At 33.1% G+C, this 21868-nt stretch overlaps 2 protein-coding genes across 4 annotated transcripts; one reads left to right on the forward strand and one right to left on the reverse strand.

Annotated features, from left to right (window-relative positions):
* The first annotated feature begins 726 nt into the window (after positions 1–726).
* LOC128188725 (integrator complex subunit 8-like) lies at positions 727–18927 on the forward strand. 2 transcript variants are annotated; one of them, XM_052859949.1, is made up of 28 exons: positions 727–1012; positions 3496–3597; positions 4336–4441; positions 5112–5255; positions 5631–5693; positions 6188–6242; positions 6470–6643; positions 7143–7235; positions 7481–7633; positions 7892–7989; positions 8660–8792; positions 9078–9142; positions 9613–9803; positions 10148–10174; positions 10791–10927; positions 12203–12313; positions 12470–12677; positions 13091–13200; positions 13351–13435; positions 13774–13907; positions 14196–14255; positions 14614–14675; positions 15052–15170; positions 15630–15733; positions 15931–15981; positions 16267–16405; positions 17165–17208; positions 17777–18927. In XM_052859949.1, exons 1-28 carry the CDS (start codon positions 889–891, stop codon positions 17891–17893), a joined length of 3009 nt encoding a protein of 1002 aa, XP_052715909.1. In that variant the 5' UTR covers positions 727–888; the 3' UTR covers positions 17894–18927. The 2 variants fall into 2 exon arrangements, with proteins under 2 accessions (XP_052715909.1, XP_052715910.1); XM_052859950.1 differs by lacking the exon at positions 10148–10174.
* Positions 18928–19167: 240 nt separating this feature from the next.
* LOC128188732 (uncharacterized) lies at positions 19168–21822 on the reverse strand. 2 transcript variants are annotated; one of them, XM_052859965.1, is made up of 3 exons: positions 21699–21822; positions 19977–20398; positions 19168–19868 (listed from the first exon to the last, which is right to left on the reverse strand). In XM_052859965.1, the coding sequence occupies exons 2-3, from the start codon at positions 20245–20247 to the stop codon at positions 19687–19689; spliced, it is 453 nt and encodes a 150-aa protein (XP_052715925.1). In that variant the 5' UTR covers positions 20248–20398; positions 21699–21822; the 3' UTR covers positions 19168–19686. The 2 variants fall into 2 exon arrangements, with proteins under 2 accessions (XP_052715925.1, XP_052715923.1); XM_052859963.1 differs by having other exon boundaries at positions 21673–21817.
* Positions 21823–21868: the final 46 nt, after the last annotated feature.

Below are 21868 nucleotides of genomic sequence, written 5' to 3' on the forward strand. Positions count from 1 at the left end.
ATAGAATTTTCCTCTCCTTTTTACTCCGAACGCGGTCGCTCCGAGGCATTGGAGCCACTTTACTATTTATACAACCCATTGTAATGCCAATATCTAGTTGCTGTTGTTGTTACAACACACAATGAAACGCAGTGTGATTGTGACGTTACATTCATTATGACGTTCCATTTATTATGACGGTCCATTTAGCTGTCATTTTTTGTTTAGATCCATATCATGACGTCATCACTGATTATATTTAGAAAATGAAGTATTTTGTCTTGACAAAGTATTTGAAATCCTATTAAAAGTAATTTGGATACTTATAGTTGTTTTTAAGACGCGTTCAAGAATATAATATATGCCGTTTATAGAGAGACTATGCATTTTGGATAAATTTCATTTGTCAAAAATGGGAAAAAGGTCCGAGGTTTGTAGATGATTTTCTTGATAAATTTCATTGGGAATGACAGTTGATAACACGATTTATAAAAAAGCCCCTGTGATGTAGAGTCGGTCTAAGTTTTAGTCTAATAATTAAATAATGATTCGTTTCATTTTTTAAAAGTCTAGAAAACTTGGCATTCTTAGTACATGTACATTCTTTTTACAGTAAAAAAAACGACGACCCTTACATATATAAACTCTCTCTCTCTCTCTCTCTCTCTCTCTCTCTCTCTCTCTCTCTCTCTCTCTCTCTCTCTCTCTCATTTACTGTTGTTGTGCTGTCATTGCTGACATCGGGTTCGATGTTCCAGCAGTTCCGGTCAATACCTAGCTTACATTTTCTTCACTTGGATTGTGTCGCGAGGGTAATCATTAATCGATTTCCCGTCTTAAAAGGAATTATGCCCATTCATTGATTGTATAATTGGGTTAAGAAATGTACCCTGCACTTGAATATTCGTCATGACAGAGAATTTGCCTCGAGGGAATTTTGGTCCCATTCCCTCATCCCTCCCGGCAGTTTCATGGTTTGAATTTCTGTTAGATGAGGAGCTACTTGAAAAACACCTGCAAAAGGACAATCCAGGTATGTATAGTATAAACAAAAATGTGTTTACACTTACAAGCCAAAAATTGAGACCTATGATTTAAATATGAGCATACTTTAAAAAATGAATTAGAAATAATAATTTAAAGTCTAATTACATCTAAATTTAAAGTATGAAGTACAAGAACATTTGCATTTTGAAATCAATGGTAAATATTTAATATTTGTCCTTTGCACTAACACTTTCATTTCATATGGAAATTATGAAAAAATAATCAAATAAAAATAAATTAAAACAATCCAAAAATCTTTAAAGGGAGTATCCCAAACCTGAAAAAGCTTGCAGTCAGTTTTTCCATCAAGAATGATTTTTTATTATTATTATTTTAAAGCTTTTAAATATTCATAATTTGAAAACCCAGCATTTTTATGAAAAAGTTTCTAATTGGTATAAAACTTAAACAAGAGACCCACTGTTGATTTCTCAAAATTAGAGAGAAAAGGACATTGCTCTTAATCATTCATCATGAAATAATCCTTATTTTTAATTTCACAGCCCCTCTTTCGCAAATGAAGATAAACAACTGCAGCATATGCATGCATTGTTAAAGAAATGATTCTTTAAAATCCAAATATTTCTACAAAAAAGTAGCAATCTAATGAAAGGAAACCATATTTCTTAAATATACTTACTAGATTCAAAGCCCAAATTATGCCATTAGGGCAAAACTAAACAGCATCAATAAAGTAAATTTTTAATGTTTAGAGGAAAGATAAAATCAATGAGAATGTTCAGCCTTAAAATAATGTTGGTTTGTAAATTTCTTATTTAAGTAATGCTTAGTTTGGCTGTATTGAATCAAATCATGAGCACCAATTTTTTGTTATAATTTGATATAGTTTAAAACTGTCTGAAAAATAAAAACCAGATTTTAAAACCCACGAGGCTTGCTTTCGCAATTATGTGAATATTAAATCCTCGCATTTAATAAGGAATCTTTACTGTTACATGTATATAGGTGGCCATTAGGTGCTCTATTACTGTGATACTAAGGTCAGAAGATCAAGACAGTTAGACATAGCCTGATCTAGTACATGTACTAAGTTACTTAAAATTCTTTGAATTGATGTATCCTATATACTGGTATACATTGTAACAGTATTCATATACATATGCATGTACTATGTTGGCATCTGTATAAGGGGAGGAAAGTTAAAGAAACATTTGGTTTTATATATCTTCTCAGTTAGTAATGATTATCAAGTTTCTAAGCAGTTAATGTGAAGTAATAAATTATGCATGTTTCCGGCTGACATTTTAAAGCCCCTTTTGTCATCGATCGCATGTGTATTGTAAATCCTTTGTTATCATGCCTATTTAGTGAAGTGTGTTAAAGAAGTTAGACATTTAGAAGAGATATCTTGTTAGAAAAATATTTAGGTAACCTTTAAAGGGACTTGGACACGATTTGAGATCAAAAATTTTATTTTCAATTTTTAAATATAAAATGGTATCTTGGTGCATTTTAAATGATTGACCAAAATATTGAATGTTAAAGTCAAGTTACAATCGAGATACAGTGGTACAAATTGATTATTATGTAAACAAAGCTCGAGTCTGATAGTTGTTTACAAAAAATATATACGTAATGTAGAGAATTGCCATTTCTTAGACAAAATAACTTGTAAAAAACAATTTAAACTAATTCAATTTCTTCATAAATACTATTACCAACAAAAGAAAGATACATTTGATTAAAACTTACACCAATACAACACATATGTAAAAATGACAATATTCGAGCTTTGTTTACAAAACAAAGAATTATGAACTCTGTATCTTGCTTATAACTTGATATTTGACTTTCAAATTTTGACATAGCATTTTAAGCTCCTATATTTATCATTATAAACATTGAAAATGGAAAAATAAAATTTTAAAATGTTTAGTCAAATCGTGTCCAAGTCCCTTTAAATTGATATCTAAATAATGTTTCTAATAGTTTGACATTATTCCTGGTATTCTATGAGTTTGACATTTATTTTTTTTTGTGTAGAGTTACATAAAGCTCTGCAGCTAGCTAATTATGTATACCTGTACTTTTAACGATCACCTCCACTACTACCAACAGTTATATGCACATTGTAAGAGTAGAATGGAATAAAAAGTTTTAATTTGTATATTATTGTAAATGAAGCATCTATTTCACCTTTTTGAAATTTCAGTTCATGTTGTACTAGCAGTCATGTTCATACATTGTACCAACATAAATTGTACTAAATGAACATTATCTTAATTATTTATGAAATGTTAAAATATAGATAATCTTCAGTTTTATTTAGAGTTGTATGTGCTTTGTGCAGATGTTCACTTTCAAGAATTTTAAATTTAAGACAAGATTTATAAAGACCTGTGAAAATCTGCTTTGAAAACGTTAATCTTCAGTAATTAGCGCAATTTGGGGTGAAAAGTCATGGATTATCCTTTGTGTTTTAAGAGGATTATTGTTCTTATTTTACAGATCCTTCCCCTGTTCAGCTGATTGTGCAGTTCTTGCAGCAGGCTGATGCACATGTTGTTAAAGAACCCCTACCCCCAATACCTAGTGGTGATGAACAGCAGGGTGAGAATATAATAGATAAACATGTGTCTTAATATGGAGATGAAATGTTTTCAATTACTGTCTTCATTTTATTTTTTTTCAAAGTTGGAGAAAGAGTATGCCTTATAACCCTGTGTTTATATTCTTTCCATTTTTATTGCCTATGTAAGCTTAATTTGTTTAAAAAATGTTGATTGATTTCGATGTATGTTTTCATTCATGAGGATACAAATGTAAATGTACCGTATGTTTTGAAATTAACAAATTAATATGAGATGAAATATTATGGAAAAAAAGCATACAGTAAAACACGCTTATAACGAAGTGCTGGGGACGGGCGGTTTTACTTCGTTATAAGCGTAATTCGTTATATCCGTCAAGTTTACAACATGTAATATAGTCTCGGGGAATGAAAATCACTTCGCTATAAGAGTCAATTCATTGTAAGCGTGTTCGCTATAAACGTGTTTTACTGTATATAGATGTGAACTTGAGTATATTAACATGATTATTGATGGATCAGTGTAAATTTTAACTACATGTATTAAATTATGCTGAATATGAAGTACTGATAAAAATCAAGTCTTACAGGCTTATTTAAGTAGAGTATAAATTCAAGATAATTATTTATCTTAAGGATCATGTAATAAACAAATACTTCAGAAATCCTTGATGAATTGAGAATGTTGTTTGTTCTCTTTCGGAAATGAAATGCTTGTAGTAGGTTGTTGATGTATTAAAGTTTGACTCTATTTTCAGAAGTTAAAGTTTTCATAAAAGAGAACAAGAAGGTCAAAGCTTTGAGGTTGTTGGCCTTGAGAGTTGCTGCTCATTTAAAATGGAACCTGAATATCATCCTCACTGGGTAAGAAGACAGCATACAGGTCACAGGGCACATCCAAAGGAGTCACTGCCGACTCAGTCAAAGAAAGATCTTTTTGAATTGCTTACGCTGTGTACACTTAAGATTTTTTAAGTATATGTTTCATTATACATGTATTTACCTGTGAATTTTTTTATTACCAGTAACATGTTTTGGTAAAAAGTGTAGAAAAGAGACATAGCACAAGTTTGATAAAATTTGAAATGACAAACTTATCTTTTGCTTATGTTTTCTTGAGGTTGATGAAAGAGAATATACCTTGAACAGACAAATATGTGTTGTCTTTGTGGAATTATCCACTCAAGATGATTGTCATTTATTTGATTGTTTCCTAGATACCATCAACTATTGCTAAGCATTATTAGTTAGTACAGTAGAAGTAAATGTCTTACATGTTTCTGAAAACCCATTTATGGTCGGAATTATTTGAGGTTTTGTTATTTCTTTTTATGCCTACCTTAGTACGAGTAATGAGATACCGATACATGTACAATATTAGCTAATTGTGTTGTGTACAAAGCTCATGTGTGTTCCACATGAAAAAAAAGAACATTCTGGCGAATTTCATGCAAAATTTTCATGCGAAATTCACTTAACAAAAAGTTCATGCATTGCTCTCTTCATGTAAATATTTCACCTTGTCTGATTACAGCGTGCCTCTAGTGATGGTACAGACACTGATCACGGAGCTGTTGAAGATCACGCTGGGCTGTGACTTTAACACGGTGGAGGACCGTCTGTCTGGGGACACAGTCACGGAGGAGGCACTGTTCGCCCTCCATCTCTACCATAGATGGTACTAGATGTCCCCACTTTCCTATTTGACATCCATCTGAAATGCTACTCTTGTCCTTAACTCACCTATATACAGCTGTATAATTGATAATAAGTAAAAGTTATATGGAGACTTAGAGTATTTATTTTGAATACAATAAATGTACATACATCAGAGAGGTTATTGTATTACAAAACTATTTTGATGGAAAATATGGCATTTGTATCTTACATACCGTTAACCATCAAATTAAATTTGGAAATTGAATTTCAATGTCTGTTTTCTAGTTTTAAATGCATGCATTTTTTACTTAAAACAATGAACTTTAATTAAAATTAAAAAGCATATATTTATATGTACATGTATATAAGAAGCATTCCATATCTTTTACAACAGGTGTCTGATGTCTGTCGTCAGAGACAGCTTTCCCACAAGACCAGTCAAACAGTTTGCTCAGATGTAAGTTATTAGACTGGAAATTTGTAGAAGAAACACTTGTACTCCCTTCAAACTAAGAGGAATTAAAATTATTAAAATGATGCAAAATTAGTTATATCTAATGTTTATATTTATATGTATATTAATGATGCATGCTGTGCTTTGCATGTATGGGTTTCTTAAAAATGTACACAGGGAAATATTAACCCCCCGTTTTATTTTTGCCCCTTTTGCCCTCTTCTGTAGGCAAATTGAAGACAGGGAAAATTCAAATGTCTGAAATTATTTTGATATCTTTAAACACAACTACGTCTGGATGAATTCAAGATGGGGCCAAATTGTTTGCGAGTGAAGAAGGGTGAAAATAACACGGGGCGAAAATAACCCTGTATACAGTAATGATAATGAAGGAAAAAAGGGAAATAGGTTTGGTAAAATTGGGTTTATCAAAAATTATATAGATTTTTTTCGATTTGAATCTGTACAGTGACCATTACCTATTTGCTTGTTTACAGGCAGGGGCAGTTTGATTCCATGGTGGCCAGTGCTAACGAAGCAGTGATTAGATACGTAAGATATTTATCCACATTGTTAACTGTAATGAAAGTGAATGAATTTGCTATATTGTTCAGAAAATGCATAGTTAGTACATGTTTAGCTAACTTGCAGTAAAGAAATTTACATCAAATTGAATACCGTACTAAATGTAGAATGATTTTTTCTAAAAATTGGTTTCAGAGATGGTCAAAATATTAAATTGTCTTTTTGTATTCATGTTTTTTTTACTTTAACAACAGTTAAAAGAGCGGACAAGTCTTTCGGTGGAGTATTTACAGAAATGTCTCCAATGTGGACGGACATTAAAAATGCCCACAATGCACTGCATCAGCATCCCGTCGGAGGATTCAGACGACTCTCTGTTTCACTGGGATAAAGCTGTGGATATAGATGCCAATGACTACCAGTCTCAAGTAATTGATGTCTACATTGTATATACAAATACAAGCGTAACTCCCTCAGAGGTCGAAAATTGGTATAAAAAAGTATTATAAAAACATGAGCTGTTGGTTGTCTTATATAACAAAAAGAGAAGGCAGGTTAAGAGCTCTCAATTTTCATTATGTTAAAATTAGATCTATGATGTTTTATTTACTTGACTTGCTATTATCAATTCAACTAACATAGTCTATTTATTTTTGGGGGAAAGTTTTTTTGCCTTTTGATTCATCAGAATATTATCATGCACATGCACTTTTTCATGCTGGTGTATGTATCGTGCTCTGAAAATCTATACAGCAGACATGTATGTGGATGTACTATTTGTTATTACAGTCACTGTATTAAATGAAAAAATTGTAGGAATTTGTATATTTCATGAGTTTACTAAATTTATAATGGCAGTAATTATTAGATGTATTTTTTAAAGTCATTCATGAACAAAGTAGTGATAACCTGTTTTGTGTATTGCAGATTCTGTATGATCTTGGGAGCTTTAACTTCTACACAGAGACATACAGCGAGGCCCTTCTGATGTTTACTCAATGTCTGAACACCATCACTGAAGTATGTACTGGTATTCATCTTTTGTTCCTCCATTTCCACCCCACCAATACACTTCGTCAATGTATCACTGATTATTTGAGTAAATGGAGGCCCATAATTCATATTAATGTTTTTGTACTGTCTTTTTATTATCTAATAATTTATTCAGTGAAGAAGAGATTTTAGATTTGACAGAAATTTTGAATGCTTCTTGTTGTAAGTTACATGTAACTGTGAGTCATTATCCTTATTGACTGATATTTCAGGTGTCCTCTCCCCAGCTCAGTGACATAGATATGGCCAGACTGAAGGGCTATTACACTGCATGTCAGACACTGCGCACTGTCCAGACTCCACAGGAAAAGGCCAAAGAGAGTTTGTACCAACTAGCAGAGCAGGCTAGAAAAAATGATTACCAGGTAGACTCTGTTCCATTCTGAAGAACTATTGGTGAAAAATCAAGTTTCTTGTTTGCTTGGGGTTTTTTTTTCACCCTTCTGTACATCTTTTTTGTTGTTGTTCTGAAATTAATGGTGATAAAAACTTGACAAAATCAAAGTTATTTTAAAAGGGCATACATGTATGTGCTGAGGAAAATTTATTTATGTTTTTAGTTCATTTCTTTACTGTTACAAAGTAAACATAAGTTACATAAGTTTTTGATTTTGCTGTGACAGGGTCTGATAGAGGTGATTATTGAGGACAACCTGAAACAGGAGCTGACCTCAGCATACAGGAGTGACTTGGAGGATGAACTTGGCAACAAGGACGATAAGTAAGGTTCTACACAGCCTATCATTCCACATGTGAAAGTATCATTCACAGGAGTTTCACATGAATTCCACATGAAACTTCACTTGAAATTCTCCTCACAAATAACTAAAATTTAACCATGAAATATTCTTCACTCATAATTTTCATGCGTTAGTTTCACCTGAAAGAAGTGGTTAACAATTTACATTTACATCGTAAGCACTTATCTTGAATGTCAAGCATTTATAACTGTAACAGGGTTAACAGGTGTGGGACTGTCAGTCAATATATCGGGTCTCAATAGCTCAGTGGTTAGAGCGCTGGCACTGTACGCCAGAGGCCTGGTTGAGACTTGACTTTTCACCACCTGTTCCATAAGTTTAAAAATACCTTCTTTTATGGAAGTTAAAAAAAAATTTCCCCTCAAGCAGTTAATTATGTACCAGATACACGTACATGTATAATGTCTGATTTTGATCAGTGATTAGGATTATCCATCTCTATCTTATGCACAGAAATATAGGTTTACAACATTTTTTCTATTGTCTGATTTAAAAAAAAAATAAAGAGAAGAAGAATCTGATGCATTTATACAAATGACGTTCAACTGATGCATTTACATGTATACAAATGACGTTTAATTTGTCATTGCCATAGTTGTACTTGCAACTCATGAGTTTCCTCTCTTGTAGGTATAGTGAGATTTACATGCAAGTGAGTGTGTGTAACGTCATCAGAAGTGTCATGGAGGGTAAAGCCCTGGTCTCACTGCTGGCCGACATTGTTGAAGATGCAGAACAATCAACAGTCGACTTCTTAATCATGGTAAGGATCCTTGGGGAATACTCCTCTACTGCAAAATCATTGTTGTGACATGTTTTGAATTTATTTAGTAAACATTTAATTCTCTAAAGCAGATTTCTTTGGTCTATGATGTGAAGTAGCATTAATTTTTATTTCTGTTTAATGAAAATATTTCAAAGTTTGTTTTTGTTTTGTTTTTTACATTTGGAATTTTAATGATTAAACAAGTTTAAAGTGTCACTGAAAATTTTATTTCTTAGAGTTTTGATATGCATGAATATGAAAATGTTTTTTTTTATTGTTCAGGTTCTTACAAAAGCAATGGCTGGATCATCATTTGCCCAGAAATCCAATTTGAAGTGCTTCATATGGTAGGTACCCTTATGAAGAAAAAAGAAAAAAAACATTAAATTCTGATAACATTTTGAAAAAAAATCATTATTGAAAATGTCTCTCAACTACTAAATAAAGTTCAACAGAGCAATTTCAATCAGCATTGCTTCAATTCTGAATACTTAGGAATGAAAAGCTGAAATTTAGAAGAATGATACTAAACAGTTTATTCTTCAAAAGTTTATAGAATGTACATGAACCCATACATACAGTAGATTCCTTATTTTATGCGAGTACTTAATTCCGCAATTCGACCGTTTTGCATCAAATCGCGAAAATATGATATCGCAAACGCCGAATTTTTATATAGTTATACATAATTTGCACCTGTCTGAAAAATAAAAATTTGATTTTAAGATTCGAGAGATGAGTTTCTTGCGATTTTACGCGGATATTTATTCCTCACAGTTAATTAGGAATTTACAGTAATGTTAAATTTTGTTAACAGGCATCTAATGGACCTCTCTCCAGTTGGCTCTCGCTTCAACAACATGGTAGTATCAGGAGAATTACGTAATTACTTCACGCAGGAGGAGCTGAAGGAGATGAACCAGTATATTAAGGAGAGTTCCTCTCTGACGTACAGCGACATCTACGATGACGCAACTACCATATGTTCCAGCTACCCAAACAGTCGAGGTCAGGAAATCATTACTTTATCATTGAGTACTCCTGACTTTTTTGATTTTTTGTTTGGACTTGGCCATACATGTATTACCAGCTTAATATTTTGTAGCTGCATGCACTTTTCATATTGTATTGACATTAATTTCATGTACAGTACAAATGTGGTATGCAAGAAATAGCATACAAAGCTTATTGTCATTTGATTTGGAAGTGTTTTTATTTTACATGCAGTATGTGTACTTGAATAGCTTGTCCATATGCATGTTTTATGATGGACCAAGTGCAAAATGTCACCTTTTTTCTGTAGATGTTTGAGTTTGTTTGGCTTTTTTTGGATTAGAGTGATTTTATTTCAGTTTCTTCCGTCATGAGCGAGGGAGCAGGTAGGTTGATGGCAGAGATCATTTATACACTGAATGTGGCTTGAAGTATACTAGATATTCTTACATGTGTACTATTAATACATATTTGTATGTGTGCTTACTAGGTCCCATACTAAATGAATCTATAAAGTTAAAGTTACAGTAGAAATATACAGGGTACTGTGCTTGGACAACAAGTCTTAAAAAATAAAGTAAACTAGTTTATTTCAGCTTTTCAATTTTTAAGTAGCTGTAATTTTATATTACCATCAGTTAGTATCATTTTGAGAATTCATTTAAATGCTAGATATTTTAAAAATATATATTACACTGTATTAGTTTTTGAATTTTCAAATGTTTGAACATTGAACATTTCTAATAATTGGGATTTTTATGAGGCTAATAATTGTTTAATTTATAATGAGGGAGAATTGAATATGTGTGATGATATCTCTTTGGCACGTTGCATCTCTTTGTGTTGTGTTTGAGTTTGCTGGAAACTGAGTGTTGAATCTGACATTTGCTGTGATTTTGCCTCTTTCTGACTTCTTTTTCTGGGGCACTTACTGCACTTACAAAGGGTGGAGTTTTGAGGGGGCAGAGCTTTGACAGTGATTGATTGTTTGGGTGTTTACAGATTCATCAGTAAGTGCAGGGACAGTAGAACAACAGCTGATGTTTATGTATGAGCCGGAGTCGATTAATAACTTGACGCGGGAACTGATCCTCAAACTGGGCAGATCTCCTGCTTATGTGATGGCACTGAATGAAAAGGTGATTTTCTGTCTCTTTTATGTATTGTATTGCTTAAATATAGCCACATCTTAACTTTATTTGAAATGAATATTCCCTCCCACAATTTTGTTTCCTTTCACTTTTTTTGTGGGGTTTTGAAGGTTTAAACACATGTATCAGACATTATAGTCTTAATCAGTATGCAACTCATAAACAGTAAATCTACCTTGTATACATATACTTAAAAATTCTAAAAGTATGCATTTGACTTGTACATAAAAACCCTGATGGTATTTAAAACTTTATTTATGTATACACGTAAAGATATTTACTTATCAATGCTTTTTATTTATACAATTTCACATTTGCTATGAAGATATGCTTGTCTGTTCTGAGAGGCCCACAGATTGATGTTGAGTCTTTAGATTTCCAGCATGTTATATCGGTGACAATTGATTGCTGTTCTGAGCAGACAGCTGAGTACTATTGTCGGCACCCGTCTGCCATGATGACTTGTTCGTCGTGTTTGAGAGATTTGCTGCTAATGATTCCATTGTCTGTGGGCTTCAATGGGCATTGAGTGTGACCACAGGTCTATCTGTATGGTCCACTGTTTGTCAGAGCAAATTCCCCCCAAACATTTTGTTTAAAATTGTTGCCTGCCTCTGTCAACCTTGGATGTGGTCTAATTCTATCGAGAATTTACTCCATCCTGGATCGCAGATAAGTTTAAGCACTAGTTTCTTAGAAAGTCCTCAGGGCATGATGTTCATTTCAACTGAAATACTTTGAATCTACAAGTTTATAGAAAAATTATTTGATATGAACAGGAAAGACAAAATATAGATCATTCTTTCAATTATTATTTTTTTTTTATAAACCATGAAATATAACCATACATATGTTAGCAACTGTACCATGACTTTAGATGCAGGCTTTATAGAATTATTTGCAGTGATAGCATGTCTAACCAAGGACTGCTTACTATTTGTTCAATCTTTGGATTCCATAGTGGAGTAAATGCTATGATCCCTGTTTGTTTTTCCTATCTGAGTAGATGTCTCTATAAAACATCTGCTGGATACGTCTGCTGTGATGACTTTCTCGTCGGTTCTGAGACTTTTACCTCTTTGAATGTTGAGTCCAAAGATACAACATGTACTGTTTGCTGGTCACTTTAATTTGATTAGAATTGACTCTAAGAGTCATTGGTATACTGAGCAAATATTCCTCGTATTTATAACTGAATGGGGGTGGGAGGGTTCCCTCTTGATTTATCTGAAACATGTGACATTAAACATCTTTATATTTCAGTGGAAAGTTCCGAAGGAGATGCACCAGATCATATACAATCTGCCCCCCAGTGTTGAGCAGGCCTTTGTATATTTACTGATTGGCAAGGCCTGTCATTGTATTGATGTCAGGGTGAGTCTGTCTGTCTGTCTGTCTCTCTCTCTTCTCTCTCTCTGCTCTTTCTCTCGAGCTGTTTTTGTTCAACACAAAAGCAGAGACAGAGTTCAAAGTGGAAGTGAACTCTGAAAATTTGGTGAAAATTTAACTGGTAATGCTTCCATTGAGCAGATTTTTGAGCGTGCTCGCCAGCTGTTGTTGGTAGCAGACAGAAATGTGTACGAGGTATCCTACATCCTGTCTAAGTATGTCCGTTGGTACATCCTACTTGCCGATCTCCTACAGTTCTATACCACCAAGTCATTTGGAATGAACACCACACTGCAAGATCTCATCAAGAAAACCAAGACCTGTATTACATCAGTCAGACTTGATCAAGGTGACCGATAGATTGAATTTAAGCTGTTTTGATTTGGTTTTGATTGTTATTAGCATGATAAACATCTATTAGCAGAATACAGAAGAAAAATGTCTCAATGATACATGTATATCTTCGTTTTACAGTTTTTAGAATACATGTACATTTATATCAGTTATGTTATTATACCTTATGCAGTAAAAGCTGTCTATGCATGTTTTAATCAGAATGAATAGGTTTTTGTTTTACACAGTTTCATTTTGAATGATATCCGTATAATGATATTACCGGTACTATATACTGGTAGGATCAGATTTGAGACATTGGAACTTGAATTGCTGTCAGAATAGACAGTAAAACAGAATGTAGTGAGTAAACAGTTTTACAGGTTTTCCTGTACTGTATGCATCATGTGTACCTTGTATTCCCAATAGATATCCAGCCCACAATGGTTATACTGGAGCACTGTGCTGCATTCCTCCTCAACATAAGGGATTGGCAGTACCTGACTAACATGGAGAACAGTGGCAGTGGTCATATAGAGGTCTGTCTTTTGATATGGAGGATGCTTTAATGATCTCTCTTTAGCTGCAATAATGTTAAAAAAAATGGGAGAGGGCTACATTATTGCAGCTGATATCTTATACAGAGAGAGATATTGACTTGTTTTAACTGTTGTTGTATTGTTTTGTAGTTATGTAGACTGTTAGCCTGTATGTGCAAGGAGCTGCCCTCCATTAAAGCTGCTCGAATCCCTGCCAGGGCTTTATGGGAAGCAGGTAAAACAAAAGCATGTGTAGCATCACTGAGGAAGATAGGGTGAAGCAATACTTGATGCTGATGTTGCTTGAAATGCAAAAGGGAAAGCCTACATTTTCTAAAGATTCTAATATTGATGAACATTTGCATTTGGTCAGATCTTTTATTTTTATATACATGTACATGCAAGTACTTTTGAAAAGTAAAAGTGTCAATTCTTTTGGCTAGTAAATGACCAAGCAAGATGTAGAAAAAGAAACACATGTACACTAACAGCATCGTTATAGATGCACACATTGGGAATGTACACATTCTTCAATGCACATATTGCTGACAAATTGATGATTTTTTTTGACAGTGAAGAATATCTTCACCATTAACCCCAGCCAGAAGAGGAGCATGAGTGGGCGGATGGACAGTGCTCACGTCAGGGACTCCTCGCTGGCTATTCTGGCCAAAGAACTCTTAATCGACTTCTTGCCCAAACTTAAGGTAAGCCTTCCCACAGATTGATAATACACTGTGTAAACATCAGCTGTAACATGGACCAAAAGGAGGGTCAGTTTTCTTAAAATACCCTGTAAACTCTATTTTTATATAGCTTAAGTAAATAGCTGGTGTGTTTTTTTTCCAATAAACATGTACATGTATGGTGAGAACTATTTTAGATACTTATCCATATGGAATTTTTAAACTGGGATTTGATCGGCAATTTTGCTGTCTAACATGAACAATGCTGGATAAAATGCATTGTGATATGTTGTGGTTGTAATTTTTCAGGAGCCCATGGTTCTCTCTGTGATGGTTTCTTGCCTGTCCAAGTTCTACAATATAATCAGGGTAAATACATTTCATACTCCATAACAGACATGGAATCTTGTGTAGCATTGTTATAGAAATTTGTATGTCAGTTTGCACAGATTTTATTTTTGCTGAAACTTATTTTTTCAACAAAAATAACATCCTTGAATTTGCACTCGTTAATAGTTTCATTACTATTATACTTCAAAAGTTTACAATATACATGTAGAATGTAAAATTTAGAATTTACTGTAGTTTATGTTTTATGAAATTAATTTAAACTCTAAATTCAGTGAAATCAAAACACCTGGATATTTTTCCCTTTTGTAAGTACAGTTTGTAAAAAAAAATGTGTGTGAAATTTCAAATTAACAGATTTGTTTATTATCTTTTGTAGGATGAGATTAGCTGTGAAATTTCCAGCGAATATCTTCCATTGTGGCCAACAACAGTTAGCAAGTAAGACAAAGATTGACAGTGTGGATCTAAAACTGATTTTAATAAATTTTGCTTATCTTACCCCTTTAAACCTTTACATTTCAAAGTAGTCATATATCTTCAGTTTCATAGAATGATGCTTAACATGCAAAATGTATTCAGTTTTTATATCTTATTTATTTATATATAAAAAAATTTTTTATCATTGAAAGTACATGTATGTTCTATTAGCATTAAGTTGAAACATTTAGAAATGATCATTTATAATTTTGGCCGTAAGTTTTTTAAATTTTTAAACGGAGCCAGAACAATTAAGTGGGTGTAAATTTTTGCATGTAAAAAGAAAAGGATTTCTAATTTTTTTTTTAAGTAAGTGAATGTGAAATCTTGTTTGTAGTATCAGTGCAATGAACAAGCCGGGGATTGAGGAGGCAGTCGTCATGTTGATGCAGCACGCCCTACAGGTCAACCCCGCCCAACCCTCATGGCTCAGGACCCAGGCTGACATCTACTTTGGTGAAAACATCATTTATATCTTATTTTTTAAAAATGACTTATTCTTCATTCGATAGTGTATATATGGTAGTCAGTAAGGCCCTCAAAATACTGTTTTTGGCTTGATTGGTTCGGTGTCAGTCTTATTTCACCTTTACTTGCTTGTTATTTGGAACATGAAAATCTGTTTACACTTGAGGAACATAAAAATCTGCTTACACTTTAGTAAAATAAACTTCTGTTTATGATTAAGAAACATAAAAATCTGTTTTTACTTGAGGAATTTGAAAATCTGTTTATACATAGAGTTATTGATAAACAATATGCTTACCTGTGGCCCTTAAAAATAAAATTATCGATTTTTACTTAGTTTGAAGTCAAAGTCAATTTTACCTTTTATGTGCTGGTCATTTGAGACTGAAAAAGCTGCTGCCTATTTACACTTGAGACAGTATACTTATATTTAAATTCATTTGACAGCTAATGGCCAGTATTCCTCAGCCATGAAGTTTTACATGGAAGCTGGAGTTGTGGCATCCGATTTCTTTTCTAGTGCTGTTCCAAAAAGTATATACGAGGATCAGGTAACTTACTACCTTCAAACCTGGGTAACAACTTTGAGTTGGATATGAAATTTTTCTGACCATGTTTTTTCCCCTTTGGAGGGGAGGGGGAGACACTTTTTAGCATATATATGCACCTTATAAGTGACATTAATTGTACATGTATATACATGTATTTATTATTTTTTACAATGGCGTATTCCTTTTTTTTTTTTTAGGTCTACAAGAGGATGATCAAATGTTGCTCCTATTTGCAATGTCATACACAGGTTTGTCATGCAATTACATATGGTTATTATGAATTAATCAGATGGTTAACAAACACCTCATAGACTATGAAAACTATTTAGAGACATTTTTTGCAGTATGATATGAAATAGTGAAAAGTTCTGTTAATGTACCATATAAGGGTAATTATATTTTAGCCCATTTCAAGTTGCTTCTTTTGTCTATAAATTGATACACCCAGTACATGGAAAATCTTTCCTTATGTACTGTTTAACGTACATATTTTACAATAACATGCATGTAGAAATATTACATTGATATTGTAGGTGGCAGTGCTCTGTCAGTTCACAGATGAGATTGACTACACTACCTGCTTTAAAGCTTTACAGGAGAGGAATTGCTATGATGCCATGGATACCTACTACTCTTGTATATGGGACATCAGCATTCTAGAATATCTTGTCCGTATCCTTACCCAAATTGCTTTATACTTAAGCTGTAAGATGCTTTCTTTGATGATTCATTTGGGATATGAAGGTAGCGACATTCCAGAAAAAAAACATAACCTGCATACTAAGTTTTTTGCAATAATCTCTACCTTCACAACCCACATGAATCACCAAAGATAGCATTTTGTTGTTAATATTTACATATTTTTTTTAACAAATTATTAAATTATTCATAAAAAGTAGGTACATATGTAAAAGTAATTAAATTATTGTTAATGTACATCACTATGTTAGATTTAAAAATAGCCAAGTCGTCTTATATGGTAATTTGAGTCTGACATCATTCCAAATTATTTTGTTCAGGCAGTGATTTTTCTTAGGTTGCCAAAAGTTTCAATTGATCGATAAACTACCAGTAGTTAGAACTGCATGGATGGTGTAGATTTCAGCCCCATCATTTTCAATGAAGCTATGAATAACAATCAGTTCTCTTGAAAAATAGGGGAGAAAATACTAGGTAGATGTAAATATATGTATTCAAAGTGCACCTGAAATTTATTTATAAACCCTACCTAGTACATGTACCAGAAATTCAGAATTGGCTAATAATCATTTTGCTTGACTGAAGTCAATCATGCAAAGATATCTCATATCCTGTTGATATCATATATATATCTTGTCTCAGCCTTGGCAGGGTATATTGACCTTTTTGATTAAAAAATTATTGTTTTTGATTTACTTGTCAAGTGTTTTTTTCTTAACTGTGCTTTCAAAGACTTGCATTCCAAACGAGGCGAAATGGAGAAAAAACAGGCAGCAGTAAGTATCAGAATAGTCAATCTGTGAGAATGTGGGGCCACGAAACTAATGAAGGGAGATTGTAGTAGTTGTCATTACAGTGTTTTGTTTGATGACCGTTATTCAACAATATATGCTTCATTGACAGTTGCGTCATGATATCAGAATTTTGAAAAGAAATTATTAAACAACTGAGAAAAAAAAAATTATTTCGTTTTTCAAATGACTGCATCATTTAACTACCTATTTTTTGATTCCTCAACCAATTTTGGTCACTGCTAATTGCATGTTAGGGCCCTTTAGCTTACCTCAGGTGAGCGATGTGGCCCATGGGGCTCTTGTTTTTATATTAATTATCATAAGATTATAACATCTGCTATAGATGTTATGGAGCAACTTCAGTTCCTCATAAAAATCACAATATTAATGCCGATGTTGAAATGCATGATTTATGCAAGACTTTTGCAACTTGACTAAGCATTTTAACTTAGATACATGAATATAATGCATGCTATCGTTTGGCTTTTAACATGACTTTTGCATTTAGACTGAGATACAAGAATTGAAATTGCTTCATTATCTTCTTCAGTTGAAAGCCCTAACTCAACTGGATCTCAACAGCAGTAATCCAGAGGACATTATTCAGCGAGCCGTCCAGATGCGCAAGAGGAAGTTCCTGCGGGCATTAGCCAAGCAATATCTTTAGTTGTGTAGGACAATTATCTGTTTTGTGATTCAGGAAACAACTATGTGGTTGATTGGGAATATAACTACCCAGGTGTCTTCTCTCAGCTGCATGCAGTGTCTTTGAAACAGTATTGATAAATAGACATAGGACATACAAAGAACATTTTCATTTTAATTTGAAGTGTTTAAAGGATATTTGTTTAGTTTGACCTAATTTGTTGCTGCAATATTGTTGCACATTGTCTTTCAAACCTATCATTGTATTGTAGGTGATCAATATTTTTCAAAAAAAGTTTTTGTATAAAACAAATTGAGAATTTGAGTTGATCGAGTCTCATCTTAGCGTTATAAAATTTGAGTGTTTTCATCATACTAAATTATACAAGCAAGCAATATGTATGTGTTGAACATCTTTTGAGTATTTTAAAACCAGTAAATGCCTACTGCAATAGCTATTTTATTTAAAAACTTGATTTAAAAAATAGAAATCAGATGGATAAATGTATATTTAGATATGAAAAAAAGGCATTAAAGATTTTAGACACCTAGTTTTTGGTGATGGAATTTGTGAACATCTTCAGGTAGGTGTTCATTAGTCAAGTTTTGTATATTGAAATTGGAATTGCTCATCAACTTTCAATTACATGTAGCTTCCACAAATTAATACTATGTCCAAATTATAGAAGTACATGTAGTTGTATCACATGCAGTTTCTGTTAGGCAGTTTTAGAATGAGGTGGCAGAGAACCAGAAAAAAATAGATTATTAGGTTGATACAAGAACATTGAGAAAAAAGTCAATGTCTTCTCAACATTCAGGTGTTAATATAGGAATACAGAAAATGTTATGAAGCGATGTAATGTTGACACAGTTTGTGAAATCAGACCATGATTTAAATTTGAACATGTATCATTGCACACGGATGTTCATTGTTTGCATGGACATATATCATTGCACACGAGTGTTCATTGTACATGTATCAGCACATTATCATGTCATTGTTTAGTGTTTTTGTGAAACAAAGAGAAAATAAAATTGGCTTATATTTATAAATGCTTGGTTTGCTTTCTTTGATATCAGTACTACATGTATATAGTATCTATCCCATTAAACCTGCGACTAAGTCAGTTGATGTACCTGCACGGCTATGATGAATAATACAACAAATAATTTATGCCCATGCTACAAGCATTGTAACTGCGATGAATTATTATTATACCCCTTATACAATAAAGATACACTTCCAACGCAGAACCAGGTGCATGTTACCAGTCATAAACATTACAAGGCATGGGCAGTTTTAAAAAATAATTTAATATAAATGCATAACTGTATATAAAATGCATCACCATTGTAAATATATCTTTACAGGTTTTTAATTTAATGGTACATACAAGCATATTCGTTAAATTCATATACCGGTATTCTCAAAATAACCATGTTTTGTTGAATATTGTGTTTGCTAGTACTTCATACAATATCAACAAAATAGTACATGTACAGACTATTTAATTTAAGATGTAGATAACGTAATGATTTTTAAATATCATATATGCATGAAATGTTTGTGTGGTACTAACACGTAAAACGAAAAAATATGCTTGTATCACAGAATAAAGTTAAACATGGTCGACAATTGTACTACAACATTTTGTTCAGTTATACATGAGATTCAAATAACAATCAAAATAAAACCAACATGTGTGATATCAAAATGTGTGGTATAATGTTTTGTTACACATACATCTTATAAATAAACTGTAATGGTTGAGCAAATATACCGGAGAGTATCAATAGTTAAAAATATAAAATTTATGAACTCTCTGTCTGATTGGAGGAGACATCGCCAGGATCGTTCGCGGATTGGTTGGTTTCAACGGGAAATAAATCACGGGTTGTATATTCCGAATATTGCCGAGTTTCTATTGGTTCCCAGCTGACTGCAGAGGAAGGCGTTGGTTGGCTGATATGAATATTGCTGTATGCTGCAGCAGCTTAAAAATAACAAAAACCGATCAGGTAAACACGTACATGTATATCTTTAACAACTCGTTGGATATCGTTATTTATATGATATCACAAAAAAAGGAATTAATACGTACGAGTTCCCATGACTCCTGTTGATATGGCGGGTATGCGCTGATCCATTCTTGTTCCTTGTCTAGCTCGCCGTCGCTTCCGAATGGCGCGGGCTACCAGCACGCATGTTATCACAATGATCACTGCAAGTATGGCCACCGTCACAGCGGCTACAAAGTCTGTAGAGGAACGCCCCCCGCCCTCGTCGTGTTCCGGGTACCCAATGGCGGGGGGAGGCGGGGTTGTGGGGGTGTCTGTTGTAGGTCCCTGGTCGATATCTTCATCCTTGGCCATTTTTCACTGGCGTGATTGTGATTTTTTTTTTTTACCTTTGCTTCAGTACTTAATGTCTCCCAGTAAATGTATTGTTTTCTTTGAGTGCACCATGATAAGTCATGTTTCATCTGACCCGTCGTTTAGCCATACTTCTTCCCTCGACACTGAGCTAAAAAGGTGAGCAAAATATCATCTTTTGACTAAGAATTAAAATCAACATGAGCGGATCTTTAAACGGAGAACGAAACCTTTTTTTAACTTTGTTTTCTTGTGTTAAGATTTAGAATTTGATTTTTCAAAATTTTAACGTCTCTATATTGCGTCATTTTCTCCAAGATAGTTACTTGTATTTTTAATTTTCGACTAAATAGACGTGAAATCTTAATGAAGTTTAATCATTTTTTCATAAATTTTTCTAAATTTAAGTTCATTTTCTTGGGGGGGGGGGGGTAATAAACATTTTACATGTACAGATAACGTCGACAATGCGAGTATACCCGATTTTACCCTGTTATGTTTTAAATACCGCATGTATAAAAAAAATTAAAAAAAAAAGAAAACAATGGAAAAGTCGTTACTAATGTTATTGTCATAGCTAAGAATATGAATACACACAGGAACTATATATGTACCAATTAATGCACTCAAAAGTTCTTCCAAGGCACTGTCAATCATATGTAAATGCTCGGGATTTGTCAGGCCTTGTACGCTCGTGCTCATGTACAATCAAATCAAAGACGTCTTACAGAAGAATCATTTTTATACATTTAACCTGAATATGCATGGCCACGAGAATTGCATGCATCCATGTAGTGTATATTAAGATATCTTTGTTTTTAATTGTTTTCATTTTTTTATTTGTCTGTTTGGAAACATAATATTTATTCTGTCCTGATTTTGAGTACTATTTAATGTACATGCATCTATCGTGGATATATATAAAACGTCGCCTTTTTATATGGAAGAAATTTCAAGTCCTGTCATTGGGACTGTCATGTAAACTGTTAGCTTTTAGAAAAGTTAAGTCTACTTTAATTTTGTTATATAATTTATAATATTTGAAAATAAGGGAAGATCGCGGGCACATATAAAATCAATGAATGTATACTGATGTATATCGATCAGCTAGACATGGAATTATTTTTTTTTTAATGTATCGCGATACACCGAACACATACACGTCTGTAAGTTTATATCAAATCGCCGAAAAACATACAATGTATGATTAAATAACAGAAAATAATAATTCACATTAATCATGAAAGGCGCATATTTATTTTATAAACAAAACAAGTTCACTGCATGACACTTTGGCTCGATAAACAATTAATCACGGACATTCACGGTAGTAAATGATATTTTGTTTTTATTTTGGTGTGTGTCTGACCACCCTGTCGAGAGGTCAAGTTGTGTATAAACATAAAGGCCTTGGTCAGCCCTTACCTGAGCTGTTTCAGTAAATATCACACCTGCATTATCGCATGTCCTGTGTTTTTGCGGAAATCGAAACGCCATCTGGTGGACAGGTATGATGAACGGTTCCAAGGGCCGACAATTTTGGTAAGATTTAAAATTACAAATAATCATTAAAAATATCAATCTAGTATGTATCAATCAGACAGGATATTATTAAATATGT

Source organism: Crassostrea angulata, chromosome 6, assembly GCF_025612915.1.
Source record: "Crassostrea angulata isolate pt1a10 chromosome 6, ASM2561291v2, whole genome shotgun sequence".
In the NCBI taxonomy this organism is placed as follows: domain Eukaryota; kingdom Metazoa; phylum Mollusca; class Bivalvia; order Ostreida; family Ostreidae; genus Magallana; species Magallana angulata.